The sequence below is a fragment of the Brachyistius frenatus genome, unplaced genomic scaffold (genome assembly GCF_029030835.1).
Source record: "Brachyistius frenatus isolate BFR_SWC_R1_liver_20210118 unplaced genomic scaffold, ASM2903083v1 Contig_29, whole genome shotgun sequence".
In the NCBI taxonomy this organism is placed as follows: Eukaryota; Metazoa; Chordata; class Actinopteri; family Embiotocidae; genus Brachyistius; species Brachyistius frenatus.
In genome coordinates, this window is record NW_027210628.1 from 407,010 (window position 1) to 430,371 (window position 23,362).

Genomic DNA, 23,362 nt, shown 5'->3' on the forward strand with positions numbered 1-23,362 from the left:
CAGGATGTCACCGGGTTACAAACACACGAGCTCCCCAGAGTTCAGCAATGAGCAGATGCATGTTGTCATAGCAATAACCAGTGTATATTATCCTCCGGGAGCTAAATCCGGCATTCAATTAGTAAAATGGGTTTAATGCGGAGCTTTTATTATGCAGTAAATGAAACGTGTTGTTAATATTAACTCGGCGATTTATTTCAACATGTGACATTATTCTAATGATGAAATGAGAGTGTTTGCGAAAGAGTTTCACACAGGATTCACTGGTGCGGACGGACAGCCAGTGGGTTTCTTGATTATACATTTTGTCCAATCCTGAAGAATCCTTAACCTCTCCGCCCACGCAGACCTCCTAGGCGCTCCTCTTCGCCGGAGGCTTCACTGAAACGCAAAAAAAAAAAAAAAAAAAAACACCATAGCAACATAGTAAAAAAAAAAAAAACGGGAGTTAACAGTGAGGATGATGAGGAGGAGATACAGTGGGTGGGCAACACTGATTCATTATCGGCTGCGCGGTGAAGAGGAAGACATCCGCATGAGGACGGTGTGAGCATCGTCTTGGACAGACGGAGGTGTGTAAGGTTTTTATTTGTAATTAGCCTGTCATTTGTGCTGCTGATAAGTGTTTGAGATCACTTTAGAGACAAACCTGACACGTTCAGAGTGAAAGTTGTGGGGAAGATTGTGTGAAGTTTTAATCTCTGTTTTGCAGGAAAGACCACCAGTTAAAGACGGAAGGATCAATCTTTTCATGACAGCTTGACACAACCAAAAGGCTGAAACAGGGTAACTTGAGTTTTTAAGTTGGTGTTTTCTTTGCATCCAGTTTCATGTAGCTGATACATTTTGATAAGAATGTTGCAAAAATGAAATTATTAATTTGTAAGCAAAGCCTTATCTATCTATCTATCTATCTATCTATCTATCTATCTATCTATCTATCTACCTATCTACCTATCTATCTATCTATCTATCTATCTATCTATCTATCTATCTATCTATCTATCTATCTATCTATCTATCTACCTATCTACCTATCTACCTATCTACCTATCTGCTAATGGGGTTGTGAGTACAAATAGCAAGAATGATTACAAATTAAAGGTGTACTTCGAAAAGTCTTCCGTAAAGTCGGAGAACCCTGACTTTGACTGTTGTTCACACATCTGCTGCCTTGGATGAACTGTAAGGTAATGCAGCTATAATCAGGTCTGATTGGATAATATTTTCTCCTGATGTCATATTTGAATGCATTTTAAGCGCCCTCTGTGGGACCAACACGTCATCGCACCTAAAAATAGAATAGGTCATTTGATCAATGGCAGCTAGCAGTGATATGTGTTCGGGCCTTTGTCGTCATGGTACAATAAACACAAGGTTAATGTTGTGATTCAGTCCCAATTTGGTTTGGTTTGGGTTCAAATAATGTTTTTGTTGCACGAGTTGCGTTGCATCACGTTACATTCCACTACGCTACGTTCCACTACGCTACATTGCGTAACATTATGTACCTTTTTCTAAATTCTTTTATTTCAACTCCATGTTTCTGTTTCCTGAAGGAATGTTAGCGAGCGCGACTACTTGTTGGCATGTCGTCACTCCCATGGGAGTAGAGGACATTTGCCTGAAACTGAAATGTTCCCAATGCTAACTTCATTCATTCGCTGGGATGAGAGGGTTGAAGTGAGCAGAGGTTCTGCAGCTCAGTGTTAAAGATTTTACATTTCCCAGCCCAAACAGCAAATGACCTAATGACATCATCAGGGTTATTTTGTCTGACTTCACGAAGCTCTTTAAGAGCCACAGAAGACCCATCACAGCTGTTTACTCATCACAGGCTGTGACACACTGTATGTCAAGTAAACTGACCTTCACGTGGAAAATCAGAAGAGCGCACCTTTAAAAGATTTTGGTCTGGTTTGTTTAGTTGTTAACAGCAATATGTCATTTTGTATAAAATTCTGTTTGCCTTGTCGCGTGCAGAAGGCGGTTGTGTGGAGTGTTGAGGATTAGAGGATGGAAACGACGTGGATGGATTTGGACTTGTCATGGACCGCTAAAGGTTGTCTGTACTGTGTGTTTGTGTGAGTGGAGGCGTGAGAAGGTCAGACCATATGAGAGGCCTTTTCATGTCTGTCTGCTTATGGGAACAGAGCAGAGACATTCTGTCATTGTGCCGCCCAACTCTGGATGCTCACACACACACACGCGCGACGTCCCGACTCTCCCGTCTACGGTGGGGAAGCCGAGAGTGTTTTCTGTCTATCGGACTGTCTGACACAGACGTTAAACCATGAGTGGTGAGTAGTCAGAGACAAGTTGGTTGAAATTTGGAAAGCTTAAAAGCTTTTTTCTTTCTTCTGTTCTTTGATTATGAGGAGAGTACTTGATAGTAGTTAGGATTTATCTATAGATAAATAAATAATAAAAAAACATAAATAAGACATTTCTGGGATTGTGGTACGTTTATGGAAGAATACGACATGTATGCACTTTGATGTGTTTTACGGTCATGAATCAAATAAACTTTTTGAGTAACTTATTTGTCGTGTAGAAATATGAAAAACTGAAGGTATATTATAGTATTGACAAGGCATTTGCAACTGCGTGAGATGTCCCAGTATGTTTTAACATCGTAATCTGAAGTGGCTTCCTGTTGAGGTGTGAAATATATTCTGCCTCACAAACTGCATGCCCTTCTACCAGCTCGACATACAGTCAGTTCATTTTCTACTGTTTCATGTTTTATCAGATGTTATATGTATTATTGTCAAAGTGTGCTTTTTGGGTTTTGGACAAAAAAGTTTAATATTTTTGTTACCTTTTGTCGATTATTGTATCAAATAAATACCTGTTGATCATCTCAGGGTTAATGAGACTTTCCATTCCTATGATAGTATAGTTTTCTGTTCTTTCTGTTTTCCTAATGCTTAAATGTTTATCACTGGCTTGCTCATCTGCTGGTGCAGATTTTTTTGTCAAAAAATAAAGTGATGCCTGCTGCCGGAGCAGGACTGAACACTTTGAGCTTTGAGAGTTGATGACATTAGATACAAAGTTTGCTGTTTTAGTGAAGCATTGGTTAACACAGCTGGAACTGCAGCTTTTACTCAGGCTGTCAAAAAAATAGGAATATGACAATTACAATTTTGAATTCTGTCAGCATTTTTGCTCATTTGAAAATTACATCCGATTAATATTTAGCTGTTTTTAACAAGTGTTTTTAATGCATGCACACAGAATTTGTAAACTTAAAATTAAGAGAAGAAAGAAAAGAAAAATTTCCCCTCGGGGATTAATAAAGTATATACCTACCTACCTACCTAAAAGGAAAATGAAGATGAGCCACAGCTGGAAGTTGTAGGTTGGCTCTGGTCCGGCTCATTTGGCTCATGCAGCTGTGGCGTGACTGGATCATACTGTAAGGGAAACTACTGCCGCATGTCTGCTTGTCAGCTTCGGGTCAACCAAATTCACTTCTTGAACTGAAATGAGGCAAAAAGGGACATTTTCATGCTACAATTACCTTCACCAATTACAATAAATTGTTGAATATCATATTTATAAATTAATAAATGTGTTTGCTCAAAAGCTGCTTTTACTGAATAATGCAGTAGTAACAGTGTTGCAGAAGTTATAATTGCTTTAATGTTGTAGCCAACCGTATGATATACATATAAGCACAGCATTGTACTGTATGCTTATTAATCAGCTGATGCTTTGCACTGTTTGATTCCATCAGAGGTTTCATCTTTCTTTTGGTTTTTTTATGGAGCTCCATGAAACAGAACTTAACATGCACAGAAAATGATGTTACATTTTGTTGTCAGATAATGAACTGCATGATATAATCTGCTTTATCATGCAATCTCATCCATAAATAGTCAGAAATGGTGAAATAGAACCATCAGAACTCTTCTAAGTACATTACATATTTGTTTCCTTTTTTGTTCTTGTCACACACACACACACACACACACACACACACACACACACACACACACACACACACACACACACACACACACACACACACACACACACACACACACACACACACACACACACACACTCACTCACTCACTCACTCACTCACTCACTCGCTCACTCACACACACACACATACCCAGCAACAGTAAACGACTGACTTGGATTATCCAGGATCATCCCACTGCCTGCTTAACAATGGGTCTTTTACAATGTATGTAGGATGTATTGAACCTCAGAACAATAGACGAAAGAAAACCAATAGGCAAGAATGATGCAAACAGAGTCACCCAGGAAGAATAAAAATACAAAGGTGTGTGAGCTCCCAGTGATCGTGTTTGGTGTGAAGCAGATAAATTAGGGCGGCACGGTGGTGCAGTGGTTAGCATTGTTGCCTCACAGCAAAAAGGTTCCAGGTTCAAATCCGGTCCTGGGCCTTTCTGTGTGGAGTTTGCATGTTCTCCCTGTGCTTGCGTGGGTTCTCTCCGGGTTCTCCGGCTTCCTCCCATCATCCAAAAACATGCACCTCAGGTCAGGTTACCTGGCGCCGCGCTAGTGGCAGCCTGCTGCAGCATCTCCCCCCTGAGAGCCCCCCTGCTGCAGTGAAGAAATTTCCCCTCGGGGATTAATAAAGTGAAATAAAAAAATAATAAAAAAATAATAAAAAAACAGGTCGGCCATTGTTCTTTAAGTGTGGGACTTTTAGGGTGTTTGCAGAGGGTGGTTCAAAGGAAGCTCTGTAGCCAAGATAGATAAGGAGAAGTGAGACCAACAGCCATGTGCTACACACACAAAAAGGAAAGGAAAATACGGTAAGACTACCAGTGTTCTTCACAACTCTTTTCTATTTAAACTCTTACAAATGATCACAGCAAAGCTTTAGATAGACACATATCACCATATGTGTCTATCTAAAGCTTTGCTGTGATCATTTGATTGTTCAGGCCCATACCATTGCGTACATTACTGGCAGGAAGTGGTTGACTGTTTATTTGTTGCATGCTTTGGCTCGGCACATACGGTCCATACTGCTTGAATGGCATGGTTGCGTAGTTCCCCTTGCTATAGTACTTGGAATATGCATACAAATTAGTCTCTCTTCGCAGATCCCTCTCAAGTGCATCACAAAAGAGTGCATCGTGTGGTACGGAGTACCAGAAAAACACCTTTTGTTTTTTCTGTGTTCGGATGCAGCCGTTTTTATAAAGAAACTCGAGAAAATCTGATCGTGGACCTTCTAATGTTGCGTCGATGCCTGGTTTGAGATTTCTTAGGTCTGAAAAGGCACCTTCCTCAAATTTCTTTAGAGAAACAATCTGTCTCCCGGCATTCTGAAATCTCCAAACCAATATTTTGACTATGTCTGTTCCTGTTATGTAGAAATGCATGTTCCACAATACGCAGTGGATGAAATCACCATTTTTTAATTGAAACTTCTTAATTTTCTCCGTTTCTGTGAAATCCTTCGGGCCATTGGAGAGAAATTCGTAGAGCTCCTTGTCTGTTTGAAGATTCATTATAAGTTACTGATTGCTATAAATTGTTCAATAAGTTATTCTCTGCCAGTATAAATATTTTTTATTATTGTTTCTAATTGTTATGTTTTTTATTTCTTAAAAAAGTGATAATTAAACTCAGCTTTAGTTGTGATTAGGGAACCAGAACTACACTTGTAGCTTGATACATATTTAGGGCTATGTAGTGGGATTTGAAGTTTACCCAGTTTGTTTACATTAGTTATGGGAGAAGACAAGCCAGAGGATCAAACTCTGCATATATTCTGTTTTGATATACACACTTTTATTTGTTTTTTTGTCTTTACAAAATATGTGTTCATATGCTTAACAACTCAGACAAAATGACCATTAGTTTCATACGTAGAAAAGTGCTTCTACATGTAGTGTTTAGGTCGTTCAAATATCAAGTGCTTTTATTGGGCCTATATATTTTTGTCACAGTAAAAAGTAGACTGGAGAAATTATATGGTTTCTATTGTTACTGATGACTAAACTTCCCTCCATTGCAGACTTGCAGTTATGGTGGAGTAATGACTTTCTCCAACTAGTTCAGGTGATTTCAGATTGAAGTTGAGCTGCAACTAATATTTTTCATTACTGATTAATCTGTTGACTATTATTTCAGATCGTGGGTTAATTATTTACAAATCCTAAATTTGTGAAAAATAGCCATTACCCAAGGGGATATCAAAAAGATTAAAAAAAAGAAGCTAAAATTTCAGTAAATGTTGACATTTTTGCTTAATAATGATCCAAGTTATAGTTTTATAACTATATACAAAGAGTTCCATTTAGTCTCTCGATACCACGGAGAAAAAATAAATTGTCTGTGAATTTAGGAAAATAATTTCAGTATGATAAACTATGACTTTTCTGTTGCCATGTATTTGGTACCTTCCAGCGGTTACATGGTTTTTAATTGCAATCCTAAGAAGGTGCTTCAATCTTTCAAACAAAGCAGCCCTGGTTCATGTCATATGATTCTCCCGTCTGTTTACTCTCAGCTAGTTTACGTCTGTTTCTGGGGAGCTGATGTCCTCTGCCTGACAATGTCAAAGTTTGTGATCATTCTCTATGTTTTTTTTTTTTTTTTTCATTTTTAAAGAAAATGTCATACTTTTCCCGTCAGACACTGCATAAGAGAAAAACTATCATCTTTCTTGTCCTCCGCTTTCTGCCTAGTTTCTCATGAGACCTGCCTCCTGGACCAGGTGCTGGAGCTGATTATAAACGAGAAACCCCCCAACAGTGCGAGCCTTTTCCTAAACGAAGACGCCGGCAAACCACCCCTGCCGGGCAGAGAAGACTTGAGGAGGCGCCTCCGCAGGGCCATGGAGAGGAGAGCCAGCAGCATGAAGGAGAGGATGGGCTCCGTCAGCAGGGACAGCGTCAAAGCTTTCCTCAAGAGGAACCTGTTTGTTCTGTTCACCGTCGCCGCTGTGGCTCTGGGTGAGCGCAGAAGAGAAACCTGGTGGAGGTGTAACACAAATGTCTCTAACTTGATTTGACTTTTATTTTTTGTGCTTTTTTTTTTATGTGTGTATGTGAACGCATATTTCTCCAGGTGTAATTCTGGGCTTTGCTTTACGCCCCCACAACCTCTCCCTGAGGGAGATCAAGTACTTTGCCTTTCCCGGGGAGCTCCTAATGAGAATGCTACAGATGCTGGTGCTGCCTCTCATCGTCTCCAGTCTGGTCACAGGTTGGCTTCTTCACTAGATTATTGGTCAGACCCTAAAATGATTTTCATTTTGTTAAATTCCTCGGCAACCAGTTAGGACACGCTTCGCTTTGTTTTAGCCCCATCTTGCAATTTTCTTTGATAACGACTGCAGTTTTATGCAAAGATTGTTTTTATGCAAGCATTCACGTTTTGATCTTATCTTGGATGTCTAGGTAGCAGCAGGAAAATCAAAGTGGTTCACAAAGAACACATTCATTATTCAGTTGTGAATTAACAAGACTGACAAAATCTAAAGTTGCAGCAAGAAGACTGCGTTCTCAAATAAATGTCCTCTGTTTCAGGTATTTCCTCCTTGGACAGCAAAGCATCAGGTAAGATGGGAGTGCATGCTGTGGTCTACTACATGGTCACCACCCTGTTGGCTGTGTTTATCGGCATCGTGATTGTCATCGCCATCCAGCCGGGGAAAGGCAGCAGGGACAGCCCTCTGTCCAAAAGTGGAAATATTGAACCAGTTCAGGCTGCTGATGCTTTTCTAGATCTTGTCAGGTAACACCTCAGAAACTTTACCTGGCTCATCTCATTTGTGTGTGAACATGCAGTCACAATTTCATATTTAAATGAATAGTCCCGACGATTTGGAAAATCCCGAGCGTTCGATGAAAGGATTGATGTTACTCTCGTATCTGTACGCTAAATATGAAACCACAGCTACTAACCAGTTAAAATAGCTCAGCTTTATCCCAGAAATAGCCTTACAGATGACACTATAATGATTTATACACCTTTTATTTTGAAAGGTACCCAATGTGTTAATTAGTCAGGTATGGAGTTAATAACAGGCTATCGGCTATAGTTTCATATTGAGGTGTTACGAGTGATCTCAATCTTTTCATGTAACTCGCAACACGAGTTGTACGACCTGATTTTTCTTGATGATTATTACCTGATTAATAGAGTGTGTTGCAAAATTTCAACCTGCTCTGACTTGTTCTTGTTTCATTTTATTCCAGGAATATGTTTCCCCCCAATCTGGTGGAGGCCTGTTTCAAGCAGGTGAGGCACATTTGAAAAAACAAGAAGAAATTATCAAAAGAAACAAAACTTTAGATCCCATTCTTTATCTCCAAATTATGACTTAATCAACCACAAAGACAACTCATCGAAGACAGAACAAAGCATGTAAAAACACCTTGCTTTCAGTCGCTGTGTTATTATGTTGCTTAAAAACTGGGTTTAATTTCCATGTCTCTTGCAGTATAAAACTGTGTACAAGAAGATTGTTCACACAAGGAACGTGACAGTGACCCTCAACCTCACCGACTCTCTCAACTTGACCGAGTCCAACCTGAGCGAGAACCTCAGCAGGGTGCTGTACACCATACAGGTGAGTGGAAGACGTCCTCTGATTGAAGTTTAACCGTTATTAAAAAAATATATATATCCGTAAAATGTTTTACCTTCCCACCACAGGAAACAGTGGAGGAGACTGTACCAGTGCCTGGCTCCTCGGGTGGAGTAAACGCTCTGGGCCTGGTGGTGTTTTCCATGTGCTTCGGTCTGGTCATTGGCAAAATGAAGCAGCAGGGCCAGGCTCTTCGAGACTTCTTTGACTGCCTGAATGAAGCCATCATGAGGCTGGTGGCCATCATCATCTGGTCAGTAAAGACACTTCCAGCTCAACAGATAAAACATGCTGGTCACCATTTTATTTTTTTTAATATTTTGACTTTTTCTGTGAGTTTATGTGCAGTTCAACATCTTTCTTCTAAAACATATTGTAACTGAGAATAAATTGTTTCATGGTAAGAGAAGGTTTTGACATGATTGAAGAAAAACTCAAAGAGTAGTCTATGATTGTGACCAAAGACAGTATTTAATGATTTTGCTGATCTATAAACATTAAACACAAAGGGATTTAAATAGTTGTATAGTTCCTAATCTCTCTTACTAACCTAATGTCTTTGTATTTCTGTCCACATTTTCCATTCTCCTGCATGTCCATCGTCTCACCTCCCAGGTATGCTCCAGTGGGTATCCTCTTCCTGATCGCTGGGAAAATTGTAGAGATGAAGAATGTGGCAGAAGTGGGCGGTCAGCTGGGGATGTACACCGTATCAGTCATTGTGGGTCTCCTCATCCACGGCCTCTTCGTCCTGCCGCTGATCTACTTCCTGGTGACCAGGAAGAACCCTTACAGCTTCATCGGTGGTCTGCTGCAGGCGCTCATCACAGCCCTAGGAACCTCCTCCAGGTGAGTCGCAACCTCTGCACACTTCAGACACTCGTGTATGGGACAGTGACCACAAAAGCTTATCAGACATTTGTATCCTATTCAGTTCATTCATTCATCTGAATTTCACTGTTTAAATTGATGAAAAAATGAGACGTGGGTAATAAATCTGTGCATAATAGTAGCATATATATCATGCAACAACACATGAAACATATCGATGCAATTAAATCACTTTTGTGAATTCAAACCTGTGACTCTGCTCACCTCACTGTTGCACTTTGTGTCTCTCTCTTTTTGTCCACTCCAGCGCTGCTACCCTGCCCATCACCTTCCGCTGTCTCGAAGAAAACAACCACGTGGATAAGCGAGTGACGCGTTTCATCCTGCCTGTCGGCGCCACCATCAACATGGACGGCACCGCCCTCTACGAGGCCGTGGCAGCCATCTTCATTGCTCAAGTCAATGACATGGACCTGAACTTTGGTCAGATTCTCACCATCAGGTAACACTTCTCTGTTTTTGGTAGTTTGGTTGTCCACTGATTTTTTTTAAATTTTTTTTATTAGGGGTCCAAGCAGCATAGCATACCTTTATTATTTTTCTCCGCTAAAAGTGATCGGTCAGCCTTTCCAAATTTAGCAACTAGTTTGCAAATTCCCCCCACTGCTCAGGCACAGAAAATTACATATATTGAACTCAAGTTGGAGCTATAACAATCAACTTTATGTTTTTGCAATTATCTCAAAAACTGCTTGGGCTAAATTGAAAATTCCTTCACTCTTGTAATCTCTGAATGTATATGCATCTTTGCTTCAATGGTCTTTAGGTTGTTTGTTCCTACCCTTAAAAATACAACCAACAGAAATGTTTTCTGAATTAGCGACCCTTATGTTTAGGCACAAAAACCATAATGGTTTGGGTTAAAATGATGACCTGAACCGTGTTACGGTATGGTATATATATATGTGTGTATTTTTTTTAGATTTTAGATTTTAGATTTTATACACTTTATTAATCCCCGAGGGGAAATTTATTCTATATGTATGTATGTATGTATGTATGTATGTATATGTATATATGTGTGTGTATATATATATATATGTATACACACCTGCTTGGAGTTCTTACTTGCAGATGAAAGGAAGTATGCTATTTTATGTGAATACATCATTTTAAAAGTGTATTTCTGATATGTTATTTATGGACATAATGTGTAATACAGTTTATAGAACATATGGTAGTTTTAAAATTCCTCATGTGTGTTCATCATGCTACTACACCTACCAGGGGGGCACATGTGCTGTTTGTTTGTTTCCCTTTATTAAAAATGTCTTCACTCTCCTCTCCATCCCTCCCACCACCCACTCAGTATCACAGCAACTGCTGCCAGCATCGGAGCAGCAGGCATCCCTCAGGCTGGCCTGGTTACCATGGTGATCGTATTGACATCGGTGGGACTGCCCACAGAGGACATAACACTGATCATCGCTGTGGATTGGTTCTTGTGAGTTCCCAGTAAATGTCAGCTTGATGGGGATTGGTCTGGGACTGTGCCAGCCTAAATGTCATTGTAAAGCTTCAGAGAGCCCAGAGGTCCCACAACTACAAAGGTTATTGATGCATAATGCAGAGTGACAGATTAGAAAGCCTGCCAGTGTCTTCACACCAGATATACTCTAATGTTTTTGATCTGTATGTCTCCATTGTCCACATCTTTGTCCTGCTTTGTCTGATTCTGTCTCTCTCCCGTCACACCAGGGACCGCTTGCGTACCACCACCAACGTGCTGGGCGACTCGCTCGGTGCTGGCATCGTGGAGCACCTTTCCCGTGGAGAGCTGAAGAATCAAGATGCCGAGGTGCACAACTCCGTAATCGAGGACAACGAGAAGCCCTACCAGCTTATCTGCCAGGAGAACGACTCAATCAACCACCTCAACAACGAGACCACAATGTGAAGACAAGAGCTTCACCGGATAGGACTTCATGTACAAATAGCATTTTAGATAGAAGGTTGGCTGGCAGCGATGCAGTGATGGCTTCAAGAGAAAATCATAGAGCCTGTGCACAGGGTTCCCAGAGTGTTGTTTTTATTGCTGCAAACACAAACTTACATCTTTCCCTCAAACCGAAAAGGTTCTCTGGGAAACAAGGCCGTGCAAAGCCTGTCCTGGGGCAGCTGGATGACAGGAAATTAAGTACTGTTTAGGAGCACTTACACTTCCAGTGTTTGTGCTCGGAGTCCCAGTTATTTATTCAATGGAAAACAAGTTCAAGATGTCAAATACAGATTAAAGCCTTCAGCCTCATCAAGTTTTCAAAGATTTATATAGATTATGATCCATACTGTCAGAATATTATACACCAGCATCAGCGCCGGGAATGTCTTATAACAAAGATGAACAGTCATAAAGAAAAAGTAAACCAGCAGATTTTTTTTTTTGTCTTGTAAATGTAAATCTGCACATTTTGGCCAAATCTTCTACACTAACAAGTTCATTCACATTACTTCCTTTGCAAACACCTATTTTTTTTTTTTTATCATTCTCACCTTTACTACCTCTGACAGGACTTTAGACATGGAGTTTCTGCAGCGCTACACGAAAATACGGAAGCTCAGCAGGATGTAAATACATCAGCGTCAGTATTGTTTTGTTCCTGCATTTAACTTGGTTCTATTTAAGTTTGCTTTCATGATGTAAATGTAAAACTTTGAATGTAATTGACTATTAAAGACTGGAAGAACTTTTACTTCTCATTCTTTCGAGGTAGATATATTTTAAATGACTTGGTGGAATGTTTTTCACGCAGTGCTTTCTTATAGATATTTGTGTGTAGTTCTTGTATTTATTTTGGTGCTATTGCTTTTAAACTATGGGCATAGGACTGTGCTGCTACACAGTGATTTCACAGAAATAGCTGCAATAATACTGAAACTGTTGACTTTCTCTTTTCCTTTCTTTACTTTGAGCAATTATTAAATAATCCAAACTGTGAAAAGAAAACATCCAACAAGCAAATTATACATTTTTGTTTCTTTGTTCCAGTTGAAATTATGATTTATTTATTTTTTTCATTTTTAGGTTTGTTTTATTTAATTTTGAATTTTTTTCTTAATTACTGACACACAGAATAATAGATCTACATTGTTAAAGATCACCAGAGAGCATTTTGTCACAACGTTGTGTTTTATCATTGTATGCATTGCATTATGTTTCATATTATTCACTGAACATGTAATTTGATTCGGTTAAATTTTGTACTCTATATTGCAAGATAATCACTGACTTATTTTTATGGTTTTGTGGAAAAGTACCGTAAACACTTTGAGAATTTGAATGTACAGTTGTTTAATGCTATTTGAATGTTTTAGAAGAAAGTGTTGTGCATAATTATGAAAGTGAACATTTATATATCTTTTAATTGAAACCATATATGACGTTTTGCCTCTTTTAGGATCATTGAAAGGTTTGACTTTAGTTTTAATGCTCAGTGTTATTTTTTGTGGAAATGTTGTTTCCCTTTGAAGAGCAGCTCAACATTTTGATGGCCAGCGTATGAAAAATGTGACAAATAAATGTCTCAGGAAGAGCTGTGATTCTCATTATTGTGATTGTGGCTACCCCTTGTGGAGGATATTCTCCTCTCCAGAAGCTGTAAGATGCTCTCTAAGAGACAAACCTGAGTCAAAACATACATGAAAGAAAGGTTAAAGGGATGAATATGGGCCTGTATTTGGACAGTTTGATTTAGATTTAATTTGATCACCATGAAGCCAAAACTTGACCTTGTATGCTTTCTTTTAAATGTCAAGAAAATATGGTGCCACTGCGCTGCCTTACATTCCCTCAACCTCTTCATTATTTTGAAATGGACCTTCACTCAATGATAAATGCCCACTAAATTATATTTTCATTTTCAATATTCACTTAATATGATATCACATATATTTAATCAAAGCAAACTCCCTTTGTTAACCTACATAAATAGAAGCAGCCTCATGATTCGTGACAGTTCACAGCTCTACAGAAGTGCTTTGGGCCAAATGCTAATGTCAGCATGCAAACAAATAATATGCTCTTAATGATAATGCTGATGTTCAGATGCTCATCGTCATAGTTTAGCGTGTTAGCTTGCAGCTGTGGCTGATGGCAGTGTCATTAGCCTTATGGGTATTTGGACATGAAACTATTGGACAAATCAACATGTTACATGATGGTGCTAGACATTTAGGGGATCAGAAAAGTTATGAAGGTCTGCAACAAATTTCATAGCTATTCATTAAATCATTGTTGAGACATTTCACTAAAACAACAAATACAAACGTTATAGTGACAGGAAAAGTTCAAAGGATCACTAAAATCACTCTTCATCCTTTGAGGGAGAACAAATGTCTTGAGGTAATTCATTATGATAAAAGTGTTGGACAGACAAACACTGTTGTCCCTAAATCCAGCCACACCAACTGGCTGAGACACACACACATAAAACACTCAGAAAAAGACACTGAGGCACATCCAATTATTATTTCAGATTCTTTTATAAAATAGTTCACTTGAGATACTGTGTTTTAACATACAGTGCATTCTTCTACAATACAATGCTTGTGTGTTTCACACACAGTTGAGCCCTCTAAGTTTTAACAGCCTGGCCATATGGTGAATTGAATCATGAATGCTTTGGCATTGTTCGGTGGCAGACTACTGGTGAAAAAGACAAACGTAAACTGCATTTAGATATCTAAATCTGTCGTTGATGCCTGAGGGCCTAATTTTAAAAGGTTGATTCAGATTTCATAAAGAGTTTACAAACAGTTAATATACAAAGTGGACAAAATATCAGGAACATTTGCTCTTTGTGTGACGAAGAAGGTTGTATCCAGGTGAAATCTTCTCTGTGATCCCACTTTTATTTTATTAACAGTCAAATATAGCCTGAAGAAGGATTTTTAAACCTCATTATAACTGGAACCTACACTGGAAAACAAGGTGCAAGTCGACATTACAGAGACTAGTTTCCCAATATTCTGCACGCTCAGTGACAAAACCTCATCTACTTTACTGTGTGAAGTGTTGTTACACATTGAAGGTATACAAGTCACAAATAAGCATAGAGTATCTTGCTGATATACAATATTAATATCACTGCTTGTCTCGTCACAACTGTTGCACTGATTTCACATCAGCCACGAGTAGTTATGCTGTTGTAGAGGGAGACACTTTCAGGCAGACTTTGGCAAATAACAGTATAAGCCATTAAAAAAAAATGAAATCAATGCAACTTATCTTACAAACAACATTCCTCTGCTGAGGCTGTTCCAGCCACGTGTTGGAAATATTTCAAGCGCAGTTCATGTTTAAATATCTAAAGCCATTTAAATATGTATTGCTGCCCAGGTCTGGTCCCAGGGAGACAGGTAGTGTAGATAGAGAGAGAGAGAGAGAGAGACACACAAGATGATCAGAGAGTCAGCTAGCTTCAACCTGTGAAGAAGACGAGCTGCTGAAAGTTTACTTGGCCTGTATGGACAAAAATATTGGATGAGACATTGAAAGAGGTCCTGGTACACATAACCTGTATATGCAGTATCAAAATGCTCAACAGAGGCTTACTTATGACTACGAGTTTTCTTCCATATTTGATGGCACTCCATTACTCCACATTGAGAACTGCCCAGTTGTCTTTCTTGTCCTGATGATCACAAGAAGAGGAAGTATTAATGACTCATGGAAATTACATGAAAATATCTTTCCAAGCAGAAGCAGACACAGCGGATCACATTGTTTACATTTGCCTAACAAATGTGACTTTATTACCGGTGTAGTAAAACTGCTGTGTCTGACCTCTGACATGATGGGCAGGTTGTCATGAGGAAGGAGCCACATTGTTCGGTGGGCCTTGGTTCTCTGTCTCTGGAGCAGCTTTCTCAACAACCTCTTCACCTTTCGATCTCTGGGGTCGGCGCATTTCACCGCCTTCTTTGTGTAAAGACTAAGAAAAAAAAACATCATCTTACAAAACACAGGACAGCAGCACAAAGTTCTGCTGAATACTGAAGGAAAAGGAAAGAAAGCTTTTAATCTGCTGTATATAGAAGAACAAGAAAAAACAGTGATTCAGTAATAAGATTTAGGACTACAAAGATGTCTATCAAGTTGTTGTAAATCCTCTGAGAATTTGATCCCATGTGGTAAAGAAGCAAGGTTATAAGATGTAATAGAGCGATGTTTATTCAGGTAAAATGAAGAACAAACCGTGATTAAAAGTGAGGATCATTGATAGAAATATGCGGGTAATCCCTGAAATAGAGATGACCAAAAATAAACTTTTGTATCCAAAACACTTGCATGTTTTTGTTAACTCAACCACGTGAAAAAGCAAAGCTCTTCATTCCCCTGCTACATCAGATTTCTCTGACCTGCTGGAAACAATAGGTATCACAATGCAGTTTACTTAACTAAACCCTGCTGTTCTGACTGACTGGCTGCGGCAGGGCTCAGCTGGCTCAGAAGGTATTTTCAGATGGCTTGTTATTCCCACATATTTCCTTTCTTACTTCCCTGGCAATTATAGCTCCGAGCCCTGCCATAACAACATGACCTGGAAAGATGACAATGCCTCTCAGCCCGGCTCTGCCCTCCTCTAACGAGAGGCATATTTTCCATGCCTGCAGATTGCTGTGTGCTCTTTAGCTCCAGGAGTGGATAGCTGAAATACTTGCATGATGGCTTGTATACTGCAGTCGGGCCCCTCTGTCTGCACCTCAAACCGCAACACATCTTTGGTACGCACCTTGCCCTGGGAGTACAACATGCAGCATTGGACATCCCTCTGCATCTGCACACCTTTAGCTGTGGAACAAAAGGGACAAAGGAAGAGAAAAAGAGTGAGCCAAACAAAATCAAATTGGCAGAATCATAGTGAAGTTAGTCTCAAATTCAGTAAATGAATGCTGGCTTTTTTTTTTAATTTCACTCCTTTAGCTTTACTTTTTAAGGTCATGTCTCAAAAGAGAGCAGGACACTAACAGCATGCAGACCACAAAAGTTTCAAGCTGTCTACATTATTGTTCATCGTCAGAAATAACCTTAAGATCCTCCACAGAAACATTCTGCTTTCATATTCACTGCACAGCATAATCATGCCAAGTCAATCTACAGATTTTAGACCGAAGCTTTGGCAGCTTTGTAGACAGAAAAAAACTACGTGTTCTGCAGAATGTGCACATGCCCTCTAGTTACATATACACACACTCGCATATGGACGCACATATACACACGAGAATGTCAGAGGAATTACAATGGCATCCTATTGTGCTGAGAAACATACTATGTGCCAGTGAAACGAGAGAAAGTGAGAGAAAGAGAGGAGGAGTGTGTGTTTGTGTGGCGGGTTTGCCATGATGTCTCCTCACCCAAAGCAAATCTGTAAACAAATTAAAGTGTGATGTGAAGCAGCGGGAGCAATAAGAGCTGTAAAATAGGACAGTGCTGCTTCGTTATGCCACAGATGATTCTGAATCCATCCTCAGGCACGTCAGTGCACTTCCAGCGCTCCCTCCACATTTCAGAAAACATACGAGACCACACCATCACACAGGCTGAGCCCTGACACACTGTGGTGTGATTTCAGATGCTCGTCCTCCTGCGTTCTGCCCCTCTGTTTACATCCATGCCTCCCTCCCTGCTGCTCCTGCTGCTTCTTTCCCTTTCTGTCTTCGCCATCGCTCTCTTTGCTATACTGTCCACCTGCAGTGTGCAACACACATGCAATACACACACACACACACACACACACACACACACACACGCGGAAAGTATGGTTGTGTCCTACCTTCTACAGATGCCGAGAAGATAACAGTCAGGGAAATAACAGTCAACATCTGCAGCATGAACATGATGAGGCTGGCAGAAAAGAGGAGAGGAGGATAATCTACTCTGTCACCTCTCCTTCTATGGCTGCCTCTCTTATATGACTCCCTCCCTCTCTTTATACCTCCCTGCCCATCTCTCACTCACTCACTCACTCACTCACTCACTTTCACCACCTCTCTTTTTCTGTCTTACCGTCTTTCCCTCCCACCCTCTGTTTATCCATTTTCAGTCATTCTCACGCTCAACTAAACTCCCTCCCTCATTCTCTTTTCCTTTCACATTCATCTCACCTCTCACTCTTTTCTCCTTTCTTGTCTCCTCGCTCAGGATGCCAAGCCTCATTTGTCTCATTTGAGGCTTTAAATTCCTCCTTTATCCTGTTTCTTTTCTGTTCTTTGCTACATTTTTCCCTTCAAGACTGAAACAGATCAAAGGGGTGATGTAGAGCAGTAATCACTGTGTGGTGTCCACATTAATTCCCATGGTCCACTTATTTGGCATTTAAATAGCACCAATTTATTTTCTATATCCACCTGACAGAAATAGTAATTAACCTCAATTTGCAGTTATTTAATACAGTTGTGGAAACTCTTGGTGAACAGAAGGTGTGTCTGCATTTCAATCACCTTTGTTCACTGCCAAAATGCTAAACACACCTAGAAACTATGATAAACTGCCTTCATGGCCTTAATTTAATTCATAAATGAATCTTGATTTTAAAGTATGTGTTATAGATGCATGTGATTTTAAATGCACCATACCTGTTATTATTATATTATTAAAACTGAACTGTAACTGTTTTTTTTAAGTTAATAACTGTGGAACAACCTGGAAAGTCTCAGATAAGACAAAACTTCTGATGAAACATTTGTTTTCTTTAAAATTCTCTTGTATTTGGTGGGTTGAATTTTGTGTGTTGTCTGCATGTTTTGTTTTAGTTTTTATTAGAAATTGTCTTCTGTCTCTTTAATTTCCTGAAAATTTCAGTCGTGATGTCCGTTTATTTGCTCATTTTTTTAAGTGATGTTTTACAGGGTTTGGCCTTTGGCCTCTTGCTGCTTTCAGTTTTTATTCTCAGGTTTCCTCTCTATGCTGATGATACCACACTGTATGATTGACTTTAAACTCACAGTGACTGATCTTAACGCATGCATTACAAATATCCAGTGATACATGTTACAAATATTTCTTAAAGCAAATAAAACCATATCTTTCATTCTCTTGTTTGGCCCCTCTGACCGTCTGTCTCATTTACAGAATAAATTTGGAAGTCTGGCTGCAATATGAAACCAGTCTGAAGACTTGATTTGTTTCCAGTCTAGGTTTCCTTTCTGTTATTTAAATTTGTATGGCTTGGCTCTTGTCAGTGCACCAATGTCACCAAGTAAATGTATTATATTTGGCCAATACAGTGATTCAGATGTTTGAAAAACATGTCCCTAGTACTTATTTTCAGCCTCTCCCTGTCTGCCCATAAATCATAATAAAAACGTAACTTTTTCTGTATTAGTGAACACCACAAGAATAAGCTGGAGGCACTATCAGAAACTCAAGCCTATACAGCCATTAAAGAGGCTTTTCAACAGAAAACAGCATTTGGACGTGATTATGCAGATAGAAACCAGAAAAATCAATGTGGGTCTGCATCTGTTTCAGAAAGATATTCCTTTGATCCAACCTTGTGGTTGAGAAAAATGACAAACACAAATGCCAAAGTCAGAATATACAGCCAACAACAAATGATCAATCAAAGGCTTGATGAGGTATGACAAAAACATGAATGTTGCGGCATCGCAGCATTGAATTAGTCTATTGTAGGTTTGGTCCAACCTGGTAAAATATTACATTTTCTTGAAAATATTAATTTTGCTGCTCACATGCCAGCACATCATGACATCACTGTTGGATGTGGTTGCAGGTGCAGCATGGCACATTTCCATGACCCTGACCAACTCATTTGGGGTTGGTAAGAAATTTACAGGACAGATAAACCCTGATCTTTGGACCCTGGGTATCTTAGGTTTCTTTCCAAAAAAGAAAGAAAGAAATATATTTATTTTTCAGTATTTTTCAGGACATTATGTTCCTTTGTTACAGTAGAGACATGATAGGAAAGCAAGTTTCCTGCCATGTCTCTACCGTAACCCTCTAACAAAGGAACATAATGTCCTGGCTATGGGCATCACGCAATTCAAAAAAGATTTTAATCTTTTCGTGATGCATATTTGGTAAAATTCCTGTTTGGTAAGTTCTACCACACTAACAACTAATTAGCAACCTATTAGAATTTTGTATGTCTGGATCCATAAATGTCAATAAAACACAGCATGTATAGTGGCTGCATTTTATTGTGATCTATTCAGGGTGCTGCCGGATGTTGGAGAAACTTGCATTTTCCCTAAAGTTCTTTCTTTTGGATTGACAACAAAGTCTAACATCTATAGTTGATGGTTTAGATAGCTGAAAAGGCTTCTTCTGCCTTATTTATATTTGGCCATTTATCTGCAGGGAGAACCAGGATGTATATCACCAAATAAAGATGACAGGAATGAGACATGTTTAATAGCTGTTTTTTTGGTTTTGTTTTGTTTTTCCACAATTTAAAAAAATGTAAATGTCAGTAAAACTGCAGGGGCTGATCCATTGAATATTCTTGCAGATATATTATGGGGAAAATTACAATTTTCTCATCATCACTTCATAAATCAAACTTAGAAATTAAAAAAAAAAAAACATAACCCCTCATTAGCTTAAATACTTTGGACACACTGTACTCTGGAAAAAAAACAAAACAAAAGAAATGTTCAGCACTCTGGAAGGGCAGTACTGGAACCATGAGTCACCTCTCATGCAGTGAAATATTGCGTTAGACACTAAAGTGGAACATGTAATGGACACATTTTGTAGGGTTACATCAAAATGGACTTGGCTAAATTCCTGTGGTTCAACAGATCTTAACATTGAACAAAATTATTCTTTGGCTCCTAAAATTCATGGTGGAAAAACTTAGAAATATTCAGACAACAAGGCAACAATATGTCCCGTATGGAACCATGGATATGAAAGTATGCAGCCTGTGCACTGAGGTTAGGGTAAAAATGTGTGTGTGCGTGCGTGTGATGGGGGTGGGGTTAAGTGTTCAAGAATTTGACCCAAGAAATCAGGTTGGAATCTCAGCTGCAAAAACATACCTTCCCCATGACTACAGGTCTGCTTGTGAGCCAGATACAGTACATTTTGTGCATATCTTTCCAGTGATTAAAATATCTCCTGTCAAGGTGTGCAGACCTACAAACATGTGGGACATCAAAAAAAAGAAAAAAAAGTAACAGCAGCAAAAGGTGGGAATGAGTGAGTAATGTCTTCCTCACTGAAGTGGAGAAGATATGTTAAAGATGTATGGAGGGGTGTGATGGCTTTCTGGAGATGATGGAGGTCTTGGCTCACCGCACTGGACATACAGCCTGAGAAATCTTACTGTACCTGAAAGGGATTTCTGAGGGATGAAAGACAAATACTTGATATAATCTTTATAAAGGAAGCAAATGGGGAGATCTGTAAATCAGACAACAAGCTGTGTGCAATGCTGTTCTCAGGAACAGCATATTATTTTTTTGTTTCTGAGCCAAAGACATTGATCTGGCAATAAGTTCTTGTGCAATTTATGATCCCAATTAAAGGAATAGTTTCAGCTTGTACTTCCTTGTACTTTTTGCGGAGATTAAATGAAAATGTATGTGAGTTTGTGAGCGGAGTTTTGATAAGCTATGTGGAGGAGAAGGACCTGCAGTATCGGTCTGTGGACTACTTTGGTGAAATCTTGAAGTTCAGTGACATTTTTGTTAAATGTCTTGACCGCTATTGGACGGGTGGCCCAAAAAATTTGGTTTAGATGTTCAGTTTTCAGATTTGTCTAAATGACTTTGCTGGTTGATTCACTTTCACTCCAGCCCCACCACGATGTTGTCGTTAAGTAAAATGAAACCACTGCATGAATTGTCATAATATTAGGTACCAACATCCATGTCATACCCCACAAGATGAACTCAGAGAATTTTAATTTGGTCTCTTCTTCAGTTTAACGAATGATGTTCCAGCAGCTTCAGCTCTTTATTCTTAATTATTTAGCTCACGTTCGCATGCTAACTTGTTAAACCAACATGGTGAACATGCGACTTGCTGCAGATCATGTTTCCATTGTCACTGTGAGCATGTTAGCATGCTGATGTGTCTGAGTACAGCTTCACATCCCCGTAAACTCTATAGTCTTGTATAACATTTTGATACAGCTATGTTAGCTGTTTCCGCCTGTTTCCAATACTTAGGCTATGCTAAGCTAATGATCTTCTGGCTTGAAACTTGATGTCTAGAGTACATGGCATCAGAGAGCAACTGATCTTCTTATCTACATAAGAGGAAGCAAATAAACCCATTTCTCTGTTCTTTTAATTTCAAACTGAAAAGCAGACCTGGTTGTATTTTATTCGGCGTTTGATGATCTTAAATGTCACTCAAATTTGTTTGACTCATTTCTTTGAAATAGCCAAACAGTAAAATCAAGTTTTAAGTCATATTTTCACAAGCAAAGCCACGGGATCAAAGCTTATTCTCTCAGCATGGTATTTTTTCCCATCGATATAAAGGAGAAGCACGAGGCCAAGCAGTCCCAGATTTATAGTTCATGTTCTGTTCTGGACAGGGGAAGGCTCTGCATTTTCTTTTCACATGAGATTTCCTTAATGGAATGTCTTTATTGACTGTGGAAATAAAATGATGTCCAACCCTTCAACATGTGATTATATTTTATTAGAAGAGTATTGCGTGTTTCCCTGTGCCAGTCAGGCATTCCTCTGCAGGGAGTTGACTGGTCCTCCTCGGGAACCAAACATCTATGCTTCTCACAGCTCTGTTTCATTACCCCCCGAAACACTAAACCCCAAAAAATCAGCTTAAACACACTCAGGCATTTATTTTGAAAATCCCCACTACAAAAACTCAAGGGGTCTTGGCTGAGCCTAGAGTGTGAAACTGGACACTCTGGATGTGTTTAACAAATGCTGCCAGGAAGAACAACACATATCTCAGGTCTGGAGAGATTCAGATACATTCCTAATGCAAACTCAAGAGCTTTATGGGATTTTCTCAGTGTCACCGTGTTGAGCAAGAAATCTGACCTTTAACATCTCACCACTGGCTGCATATTCAAAATGTATTGCATTGCTGCAGCAGCAACACTGGGTATTAAAACAAATGCTGATGACTTTCATATTTTGTTCTTTTCGGGAGATTTAATGTTAGTAAAACTGAGAAGATAAATTCATCTTATATACCTAGATTTCAAATACAGACCATCTTTGTCCAAATAATATCGATCAGGTCAACATTAGCATATAATAGACTGATAACCAGGAAGAAATCTGAGCAATAGCTATAGAAATAGCAAAGATATGCAGCGGTTTCGTGGTGTCATTAAACCGGAGCACTTTATTTTATTTTCCAATGACAAATTCATCATGAGGCAGTTCTTGAACAGCCACATTTCAGGCCTCCTTATAACATTTTGATAGTATGTGTTCGAGTCAAACAATATATTTTGTATGATTTTTTTTTTGAAAGACTCAATTATCAATGTTGGCTTTTAAAAATTGTTGCACTGGTTGGGCATTTCTGCAAGGGTTATAGACTCGTTCAGCTCCTTTTAAAAGTTTCTCGAAATATTGTAGAATACAGTGAGTTCTTCAGATGATGTCAGTTGTCCATTTATTGCTCACATATCATTGTCTTTTGGTTAAATTGACATATCCAGCAGAAAAACCGAATAGTAAAAGTTGACAAAACTTCTGGAGCCTGAAATTCACCCAGAGACGGCGAGGACATACACTACTGTAGACATTTAATACGATTTAAATAAAGAAAATCGGTTTGCTGCCAATTCTCCTGTAATGAAATCAGTTTAATCCAGAAAATCCAATCAGTTTAGTTTCCATCCTTTCATACTTAGTAAAAGGAGGAAATCCTTTAAACGTGTTGACAGGGAGAGCACCCTGGACAGCTCCCACATCCCT

General features: G+C 39.2%; 2 protein-coding genes across 2 annotated transcripts; one reads left to right on the forward strand and one right to left on the reverse strand.

Moving 5' to 3' along the window:
- Positions 1–308: 308 nt before the first annotated feature.
- Positions 309–12,998, forward strand: slc1a6 (solute carrier family 1 member 6). Its single transcript, XM_069699019.1, has 12 exons — positions 309–572; positions 713–786; positions 6,687–6,953; positions 7,069–7,206; positions 7,530–7,737; positions 8,202–8,244; positions 8,447–8,575; positions 8,662–8,846; positions 9,209–9,442; positions 9,732–9,926; positions 10,794–10,928; positions 11,183–12,998. Exons 3-12 carry the CDS (start codon positions 6,836–6,838, stop codon positions 11,379–11,381), a joined length of 1,584 nt encoding a protein of 527 aa, XP_069555120.1. The 5' UTR covers positions 309–572; positions 713–786; positions 6,687–6,835; the 3' UTR covers positions 11,382–12,998.
- Positions 12,999–13,950: 952 nt separating this feature from the next.
- Positions 13,951–17,378, reverse strand: LOC138621165 (C-C motif chemokine 17-like). The gene is made up of 5 exons (XM_069698984.1): positions 17,257–17,378; positions 16,145–16,274; positions 15,267–15,414; positions 15,036–15,114; positions 13,951–14,942 (listed from the first exon to the last, which is right to left on the reverse strand). Exons 1-4 carry the CDS (start codon positions 17,318–17,320, stop codon positions 15,076–15,078), a joined length of 381 nt encoding a protein of 126 aa, XP_069555085.1. The 5' UTR covers positions 17,321–17,378; the 3' UTR covers positions 13,951–14,942; positions 15,036–15,075.
- Between the last annotated feature and the right edge of the window lie 5,984 nt (positions 17,379–23,362).

What these genes read in the sequence shown, in the direction of transcription:
- slc1a6 (XM_069699019.1), top strand. Translation starts at nt 6,836, where the DNA reads ATGGAGAGGAGAGCCAGCAGCATGAAGGAGAGGATGGGCTCCGTCAGC. An exon ending in CGTCGCCGCTGTGGCTCTGG is followed by an intron (nt 6,954 to 7,068) that starts GTGAGCGCAGAA and finishes ATATTTCTCCAG; the next exon opens with GTGTAATTCTGGGCTTTGCT. An exon ending in CTGGTGGCCATCATCATCTG is followed by an intron (nt 8,847 to 9,208) that starts GTCAGTAAAGAC and finishes CTCACCTCCCAG; the next exon opens with GTATGCTCCAGTGGGTATCC.
- LOC138621165 (XM_069698984.1), bottom strand. Translation starts at nt 17,320, where the DNA reads ATGTTCATGCTGCAGATGTTGACTGTTATTTCCCTGACTGTTATCTTC. An exon ending in CTTCTCGGCATCTGTAGAAG is followed by an intron (nt 16,275 to 17,256) that starts GTAGGACACAAC and finishes TTTGTTCCACAG; the next exon opens with CTAAAGGTGTGCAGATGCAG. An exon ending in ACCTGCCCATCATGTCAGAG is followed by an intron (nt 15,115 to 15,266) that starts GTCAGACACAGC and finishes TGTGATCATCAG; the next exon opens with GACAAGAAAGACAACTGGGC.